Source organism: Rutidosis leptorrhynchoides, chromosome 7 (genome assembly GCF_046630445.1).
Source record: "Rutidosis leptorrhynchoides isolate AG116_Rl617_1_P2 chromosome 7, CSIRO_AGI_Rlap_v1, whole genome shotgun sequence".
In the NCBI taxonomy this organism is placed as follows: domain Eukaryota; kingdom Viridiplantae; phylum Streptophyta; class Magnoliopsida; order Asterales; family Asteraceae; genus Rutidosis; species Rutidosis leptorrhynchoides.
In genome coordinates this window covers 52,571,161-52,581,106 of record NC_092339.1, presented here as the reverse complement: position 1 = coordinate 52,581,106, position 9,946 = coordinate 52,571,161, and the positions used below count along the sequence as shown (strand labels likewise).

The window sequence follows — 9,946 nt, the reverse complement described above, 5'->3', positions numbered from 1 at the left end:
CATCAAAGGATATCCCTACAATTTTGTTCAATGTTTCCCCAAGCTGCTATTCACAATTTTGTTTTAATATATCTATATAATAATATAAATATATATAAATATAAATATAAATATAAATATAAATATAAATATAAATATAAACATTATAATTATAATATATATATTATAATTTAACAAGAATTTTCATTTATATAAAAGACATGTACTCTGTTTATATTTCAATATAAAACATGTACTGATGTACATTTTATAATAATTTAATTGTAGCTAGTAAAAAAGAACAAATATATCTTAGCTAGAAATTGTATACTCACGTCTTAATTTAATAGGGCATTTTTCCCTTTTGATATATCTCAATCTAATAATCCACTTTGTACATCTGGGAGTATTAATTTTAGAGCAGTAATAAATCCAACAAGTTTTTGATAGATCCATTCATTATATGCATTAATAGATTGTACCATACAAACAATCAATGCATAATTTGAGTGAATTAATATCACCCTAAATTTTAAGCTCCAAGGATCATTGTAGATTTGTAGACACTCAAATAATTAACTAAGTACGGAGTATTTTAGAATGCTAACCATATATTCATATTTGGTTACTTTATCCAGTTCAGTAATCATCAAATTAAAAGGAATAGTATAGCAAATACCAGACGATGATAAATATAAACAATTTAATTCTCAACAGAAAAAAAACTAATGCATAAATTGAACTTAATTGAAATTATAATTCCAATTCCCACACCAAGAAACGTTAGCTAAAAAGTAAAAACTAGTATTAACTGAGCAGTCATCAAACAATATACTTTTACACAAATATAAAAATTGTTACCTAAAGATAATTAAAAGTAAATGTTACAAGTAATTTTTTTTTATTTCTGATTATAGAACTCAATAATACATTAGTTATTGCAAATTTCAAGAATTTACAGATTACATCACCACCGCCACCACCAACCTCAGTAAATCATTGTAATGATGGATAATTCCGGAAATTCACCTGGTGTTAGATCTATGATAAATCTGACACTTTTATTCATCCACATCTGTACTTTAATTAATCTATATATAATAAATTAATTAGAAAAACAAGCATAAGTAAAGCATGTTAATTAACAGCATGAGGGTGGTGGAGCCGGAAAGTGAGACACCAGCGGCAGAATACGGTGTTGGGTTGTTATGATAGTAATAAGGGTAGTAACCCATGATGGGGTTTGGTGGGCCCTGGGCGGGGTTGTTTAAGTTGGATGATTGTGGTGGGTAGTTGTAGTAAACACTTTGTGAAGGTGGTGGTGGAGAGTAATAATATCCACCACCGGTTCCGGTGGTGGGAGGTGATGGTGAGTAGTAGTAGCCACCGGTGGTTGACGGTGGCGGTGGACAAAGTGGCGGAGATGGTGGTGATGGTGGTGATGGAGGTGGTGGTGATTGTTGGTTACATGGGTTGTCACAAGCGGCACACATTGTGCATTCAATTTGGTATTTTGACCCGACCCATTGGTTTGTTGGAGCTACAAGTGAGAAGTGAAAAGCTAAAAGGAAGATGAATATGAAGAAAGTGTTGACTTGTTGACTTTTGACATCCATGAGAAGGGTAAGGAATTATGAGGTGAGTTTTGGAAAGGAATTGAATGGAGATATGGATGGTCTTTAATTTTTATGTTTGAGGGTGGTAATAATAAGGACAACACCTTTTCACAAAATGGTTTTGTAATTTGCACATCATGCTTTAAAGATTGTATCCTTATGTTAGAAAGCATATAGTAATATCATTGTGTCATTATATAGGCATTGTGATGATTTTGTGAGTTGTCACAAAAATAAGTACTTTCTTTTTTTCTTTATATGAAAATGAATTGAATCAAGTGGAGAATTATCTTTTATTTTATTTTGTTGATTGGCGAATTTGTATGAGCGGATCATTTATTTCAACGATTCTCATCATTTGCACCCACACACGCTAGAATGAAACTCCTACCCGGGTTGCTTGACAACTAATAGCGGGACCTGGGTTGCTTGACAACTAATCGCAGGAAATTGGGGAGAAAACCTTCCGCCCTCAGGAATTGAACCCGGGTTGCTTGGCAACTAATCGTGGGCCCTTTCACACCGAGGCTTGATACCGTTGAAGCAAGCCTTCGTTGGTGATCTTTTATTTAGGTGCAACATAGAAGGAATAATACGAATGTTTATGTCTATGTTGAAAGAAACTGTGATTTTCACCATAATGGTGACGTGGTGTAAAAGCATAACTCAAATTCACTTGCATCATCAAAAATTAGTCATGAGACTCTCATTATAAATGTGTTAAATGACATAACCTCCTTAGATTAATAGTATAAAAATATAATCTTCTTTTAAGATGGACGTACTGTAAATGATATGTTAATAAACTCGAAAGTTTACATGCTTTTTTTCTTTATTATGCAGTTTGCACAATTGTCTAGCATTTTGTCTCAAACTTGTTTTCTTTGTTTTGTAACCTACCATTATCAATGCCATGTGGATGAGGTGTCCACGGACCACATTTCCCACCATCTCATTTCTAAATTTAGTAAAAAAAAATTTGCGATTATTAAATTTAGTAAAATTACACAATCTCAGAAGTTACTATAAATATTTTCAAGTTTCAACCAAAAATCATAACGAGAGATATTAGTTAAGTACTACTTTATGCTTATAGAGGATTCAAAAATTCACAATTCGATGCAGGGATGGTTTATTATACTAACGCAGAGTTACGATCAAACGTACTGTGTTTTGGCAAAAAATGGAATGATATAGTAAAACTTAGAGCACTTCATCGAAACGATGAAGGCCTGATAACAGGCAAACAAAAGGGGACAAAGGTCGGACCCAAACTAACACTATACAACTAACTAAAGGGCCGAGCAAGCCAACCGAGAACAAACAACTAGGGACATGATACAAACTAAACACCTAAACAAAGCATAACGGAAACCAAACAAAAATCTAGTCACCCCCAAATTACAAAGTAAATGACAACGAAGCAAAACTGAAGGGACAAAATACAAGGAAAAACTCAAAAACAAACTAAGCGAATCGAATCAAATGTCGTCAACATTAAACTTCTTCAACTTGGCCCGGTGCACCTGCTTAACTATTGTCGACTTGACCTTAGGTTTTGAATTAATCAACTTTCCTTCAACCTTGTGTAAATCAAAGTTCTTCATGAACACGTCGAAATAACTGAGAGAAGATCCCATAACTATGTTAATACCACCACTATCCAAACCACCAAACGAACCGTCCAACCCAACTCTCCGCATGGGATCACCTCCTCTACATCATCCTCTTGGTCACGCAACACGAAGGAATCACAAGTGGCTAACATCTTCATCTTTGCTTTCTTCTTGGATAAATCATTGACCCAGAAACAATCCCGAATCACTCATGTCAACAACCTCGGAACATCGAGCCTTATGAGCCCGACGTTGCACGTAAAAGGGTCGCAACACAAGGAATCTTTCTTCACACCCGAACCCGTATAGGTATATTACATCGTGTTGATATAATGATTTATATTTATTATGGTTATGGAATTCTTGATTTTTTATCTGTATTTCGATTAACTGTGAAGAAACACAGGTTCTTATGGGGTCGCGTTTAGTTGTATAGCAGTATTTTCGCACGAGCACTCTACTACTGTCTACGTACTTTACACCTAGTTTAGCTTCAAGCATAATGGACAAATTAAAATTATAGCTAATGATTAACCAAGAATAAATACAAAACTACAATTAAATAATTAAAAACTGTCTGATTAACATGTCATCTCATAAAAACAAATTAAAAACCACCATGAACTAATATCACATCATCGACACTTAAAATTTTTGCAAATAACTGAATATCCTAATCCAAATCACGAAGTAAAACTATTCAATCCTCATGGTTATTACCAAGTTTTCATAATCTACCTACACATGTTCAAAATATCTGCAGATATACCTTTGGATATCACGCTTTTGAACTGTTATCATCATCATTCATCATGATAAAAATTAAAACAATAGATATTAACCAACGTGGTTGAAAGAAAACTAGGTAAACCAGAGAACGCACAAAGTATAAGCGTTGATGCACCAGGTACACGTCCTCCTTACGCTGGGAGATTATCCAAAGAATACCAATTGTATCCGGATCCATTTTCTGGCTGCCCAATACCTTCTTGCTGATGTGTCTGTAAATAAAAAGAATTCTGCATTCCGTAAGACTAAGGTTTACAATCACGCAGTTAAACAAAGTTGTCCAAATTTAATAGGATTTTTAAATTTTTAATCAAACTGGTCAAATAGGCAAAAAAATACTGTAAATTAATTACGAACCTGTGAGAAGATTGCGGCTAAATCATCTGAACTAAATTCTTCATGAACAAACGGTTGACTAGACATCCCATAATCAACATTTCCATCCCTAATCCATGAAGGGTTAAGATTAACTTGGGTCCCACTACCTTCCCCATAATTAACATTTCCCGCTCTTAGCCATGAAGAATTATCAGCAACGTGGGTCCCAATATTGTCCCCGGTCAAGAAAATTCCATTACCACCTCCTGTTGTTTGACCCAAAGTGTAGTTACGTTGACCTACATTCAATCCTCCTTGGAGATTATTTGTAGTTACGTTGGAGGTCAAATCCATGCCTTGCGAACCCCAATCATTCGATTTGATATGATTTACATTGTTTACAACACTATAGCTTGGAACAAACCCATCTATCGAATTTGACAAAATTCCTAAACTACCCATGGCAGTTGTAGACTCGGTCTTATGATTAACTGAAAAATCCATAATCGAGGATGTATGTGAGACTGCCTGATTGTCACCCACAACAGGTTGTCTCATAGAATGACTTTGACTTTGACTTTGACTTTGACCGATCATTGGTATCGGAGTTTGACCATTCATGCCTGAGAAAGAACGTTGCAAAGTCGCGAGTTGATTCGGCTCCATAGTTACGGGAACCCCATGAAGAAAATTTGTCTGCTTGCCGATATTACCATTTTGTCCCTGCCAGTTCTGGGCGGGCCCGTTTCTCATTTTTGGATTCTCAAAGCTGAGAAAGTTTCTTTGATCAGCCAATGGTACAGAAACAGGAGAGTTCGAGTTACTTGACCTGCAGATAGCGACTGCTTGAAGAGTCGCCAAACTTTGACCAGGGAGTTGACCGAGTTGACCACTGGTGGCTAAAGCTTGAAGATCAAGCTCATCAAGTGATGAGATTGACCCGTAACCTACATTTGGGTTATCCATGAATGAGGTGTTAATCTCGCCTGATGGTTTGGACCCGCTGAGTCTTCTAAGATACTGCCGATATTTCTGCAACAAATTTATGTAGGCATTTTTAAAGCATATACATGAAGTAGTCATCAAAAATCAAGTTAAGAGTTATAAGCATTTAAATACACTTTGGGTGACTTTTGACCCGTTTCTTTATTTAACCAGAGTTTACCTGAAGATGGCTGGCGACATTTTCACGTGTTAGTCCAGGAACATTCATGACGTCCAGAATTTTCTTTGGTACAGCCTCTGCATGGATACAATATTCAACAACATGGACTTATTAGTAATTTTGTAATTAGGCATTAAGAAGACTTTAATATATACAAAAAAAAAAAAACATAGTTACTGAGATAGTCCCTGTGGTTTCACCCAAATTGCTGAAATAGTCCACAAGCTTTTTTTCCAATCTACTTGGTCCTCGTGGTTTTCAAAATATTGCTGAGATAGTCCTTTTTGTTACTGAGATAGTCCCCTAGATAGTCCCCGTGGTTTCACCAAATTGCTGAAACCATATGGACTATCTCAATAACAAAAGGACTATATCAGCAACATTTTGAAAACCACGAGGACTATCTCCGTCAAAAAAATCCCCGGGGACTATTTTGGCAATTTGAGTAAAACCGCAAAGACTATTTGAGTGATTATATAAAAAAAAATGATCAGAGAAGTTTATACTTTCAATTCCAAGATGACGAACGGATGCAACAAACTGTTGATGAAGCTCCTGAGTCCAAACAACACGAGCCTTTTTCAAAGAAGAAGATTCATCTTTTTCATCTGTTTCTTCCTCATCTTCTTTTCTTCTCTTTGTGATTTTACCATTTTGCCCTTCATTTGCAGAAGATGAACCAGGATCTTGTTCAGGTGATTTCTGTTGGGGGCTACTATTATCTAAACCTGTTGACGGCTCGATATCTTTCCATTCATGTTTCTTTTTTCTAATTACATGTTGCCAGATGTTACGTAACGCCTCTATACGCACGGGCTTTATTAGATAATCACATGCACCGTGAGTAACACCCTTCATTACTACACTCTTGCTGTCATCAGCTGACATCACTAATATATTCAATCACGGTGGAGTTAGTTAAATTACCTTGTTGTTGATTATATGTAGTGCATGTGGCAAAATGTATATTTTTACTACTCCCGATGTCCCAAAATAACTGTCCCATTTGACTTTTAAAAGTCTTTCTTTCACAACTTATACCTCAAATATTCTTGTTTGTTTTATATATTATGTGATGAAACTTATACGAACGGGCTAGTTTTTAAACGTGCTTTCATTGGTATAGATTTTTATCAAATTTTATACTCCGTGTAACAAAAAATAAAAATATTTATAGTCAAAGTGATAAAGAAAGATTTCATAAGTCAAACTGAGAGAGTAATTTTGGGACGGACGGAGGTTATGGGGTCAAAATGAACTCGAACCGATACGGGTATATTTTATAAATGCCAGGGTGTGAGATCAAGACTCTTGGTGTCCAATTCTTAATTCTTCTTTTCTAACTAAAAAGGGTGCCAAACTGACTACAAAACTAATAAAATTGTAGTATTAAGTGTACTTATTATTTTTTTTTTAAATGATCAAAGACTTTTAATGCATCAAAAAGATATGTCGGATAAGTTTTAGATCCCGTTGATGCTTTTCTCTTTAGCTAATTTGGTTACCAATACACCCTGTTAGATATTAAATACCCCGTCCATTAATACATAATTGGGTCGATTGTGCCACCTCTACAATGTTGCATAAACTAGAGCAGCAAGTAGGGTAAATAAAAAATACACAATCATGTGTAATGCAACTAATCCTAAGGTTGTAAACTATCATTCATCTGCACATGCTATGCACATGGACTCATGATCCGGAACCAATCACAATATGCAAACAATGATCAAGATCCATACATCACTCCCTAATCTCAATCAGGGCCAAGAAAACATGTAAACGAATACTTACACACTAAAAAAAACTAGAAAATTAACAAAAATTCAAACAAAAAAGTGGTTGACTTACTTATAACAGGAAGGTCCATTTCAAGTCCAATGTGTGCAAGAAGTTTAAATCCATCCATGTCAGGCATATGAACATCACTAATTACCACATCATACCCATTTTTATTTTCCCTCAATAATGATAAAGCAACCTCAGCTCTGTTGCATTTAGTCACTGAAAAATAAATAAATAAATAATAGAATAAAAACCATTGGGTCAGTTACTACAAAGCATACATATTTAATATGTACTTATGTACACGAACTAACGTCAATAAACTGAAAAGAAATAACAATTCTCAGTGAGGATTTTATACAAACAGTTGGTGTGTGTGTACCTTCATATTTGCATTTTGTTAGCATCCTCCCTAAAATCGTTAGACAAACAGAGTCATCATCAACAACAAGCACGCGTAAACCAGCCGGAAACTGATCGGCGACGTTACGATCGACGGCGCCGGAGGATTTCCGAGAAGCACCACTTGAACTAGGCATTATCACCTGTTTGTTTACTATCATTTGACTCTGAAGATTTATTGGTTTTTATATGACAACCTCAGTCACACCCATAAAAGGGATCACCTTTTGTGATTTATGAAACAAACCCAATCGATTATTGTTAAATACATGCGTACCCGAATATTAAATAGCCAAAAAATAATATATATAGAACAGGGTGAACAGGGTAAAGTTTTGACTTTTAGAAAGAGGAAATGGGGGAGATTTATATTAGGACATGATTTTGTTATTCAATGACTCAAATTTTTTATATGCTTGTACTTATGTCGAGTTTATAGTATTTAAATTTTTTTTTTCGGCGAAAAAATTGAATTGTATTACTTGAAAGATCTTCATCAAAATAATAAAGATACAAATACAAAGTACAACGACGGAGACAAGTTTATAGCAGGGACGAATCTTTGGGGTGGCAGGGGTGGGCAGTGGCCCCTCCAAAAATTTATTCTCTTAGTGTAAATTTTATTTTCTGGGATCTAAAATAAAAATATTTTATATAATAGCTCATCCAAGATTTTAGAATTTTTCATATATAAGTTTCTGAAATTATTTTGGCCCTCCCACTAAAGTCGTTCAAGATCCGTCTCTGGTTTATAGTATTTAGTTTCTTTTCGTATTTAACTTTTGTTAATTATGGAACTTGACAAGTTTGTTACCCTTAATTTATGACCCAATTGAAAATTGTATTCCACTTAATTTATCTAGAATTTGTGTATTTAAAAAGAAACTAATTTAGAGTTTGACTATTTTGTGCTTTAAGGGCACAAGATAAGGATGATTAAATACACTCAAATTTCATTTATTGAACTCATTTCATTTTTATTTTGGGCATTTTATTAGCCAAATCCAATTAAAAATTTGGATGAGCTTATTGAAACTTTCAACTTGATCGAAAACGAGGTGTAGAGTTTATTGAAAAATGGAGTCAAATTAGCTAAACGGGCATACAATCATAATGCTTTTACTTAATTGTTGTTATCAACCGAAATTCAAACATTTTAAGTTGAAATAAGAATAATGATAACCATTTCTCATGGTTATGATTAAGATTACTTTATTCATTTTATATTTATATGTATATTTATATTTATATTTATATTTATATTAATATTTATATTTCATAGTTACCGAAATAAATACCCGCATCATAATACAATATACAAATCGGTATTAAAAAGAAATAATATATTTTATAAATAACTCAAGAAAAATAATAACCATAACCTTTATGACAATATTTATATCTATATTTACATTTATATTATATCTATATCTATATCTATATCTATATCTATATCTATATCTATATCTATATCTATATCTATATCAATATTTATATTTATATATTTATATTTATATTTATAATTCATAGTTACCGTGAATAAATACTCGTATTGGAATAAAATATACAAAAACCTGTATTAAAAAGGAATAATATATTTTATAAATATTTCAGAAAAATGATAACGATAACTTTTAGCACCCTGGTTAAGCATTCCAAAATTAAAAAAAAAAATTAATTCTGTTTTTAAACTAAATATTTCTATGAATAAATTAACCTTGTATATATATATATATATATATATATATATATATATATATATATATATATATATATATATATATATATATATATATATATATAATGTGAGGATTCATGGAGAACCAAAGGTAGTAGAGAACTCATGGAACCATCGACTAACCTTTCATACCTGCGTGCAGATTGAGTCAATCTGCGTGAAGATTGACTTTTTTTGCAGATTTACTTTTTTTTTCTGTGCAGTTTTTTTGTGCAGAGCAGATTGACTTTTTTTTGCTATTTTTTTTTGGGAGATTGACTTTTTTTTCCTGTGCAGATTGATTTTTTTTTGTGCAGATTAATTCAATCTGCATGCAGATTAAGTCAATCTGCGTGCAGATTGACTTTTTTTTACAGTTTTCTTTTTTTGTATAGATTGACTTTTTTTGTGCAGATTGACTTTTTTTTTGTGCAGATTGACTTTTTTTTTTAGTTTTTTTTTTTTTGCAAATTGACTTTTTTTTTGTGCATATTGACTTTTTCTTGTGTGCAGATTGACTTTTTTTGTGTAGATTGACTGTTTTTTTTTTGCAGATTGA

At 33.1% G+C, this 9,946-nt stretch overlaps 1 protein-coding gene across 1 annotated transcript; it reads right to left on the bottom strand.

Annotated features, from left to right (window-relative positions):
- Positions 1-3,808: 3,808 nt before the first annotated feature.
- LOC139857080 (two-component response regulator ARR1-like) lies at positions 3,809-7,975 on the bottom strand. The gene is made up of 6 exons (XM_071845797.1): positions 7,651-7,975; positions 7,335-7,487; positions 5,990-6,373; positions 5,484-5,560; positions 4,358-5,350; positions 3,809-4,212 (listed from the first exon to the last, which is right to left on the bottom strand). The coding sequence occupies exons 1-6, from the start codon at positions 7,829-7,831 to the stop codon at positions 4,132-4,134; spliced, it is 1,869 nt and encodes a 622-aa protein (XP_071701898.1). The 5' UTR covers positions 7,832-7,975; the 3' UTR covers positions 3,809-4,131.
- Between the last annotated feature and the right edge of the window lie 1,971 nt (positions 7,976-9,946).

Coding starts and splice junctions, on each gene's coding strand:
- LOC139857080 (XM_071845797.1), bottom strand. CDS start 7,831: ATGATAGTAAACAAACAGGTGATAATGCCTAGTTCAAGTGGTGCTTCT. Junction 6,374..7,334: donor AATGGACCTTCCTGTTATAA/GTAAGTCAACCA, acceptor TGAATATATTAG/TGATGTCAGCTGATGACAGC. Junction 5,561..5,989: donor TCGTCATCTTGGAATTGAAA/GTATAAACTTCT, acceptor GTATCCATGCAG/AGGCTGTACCAAAGAAAATT.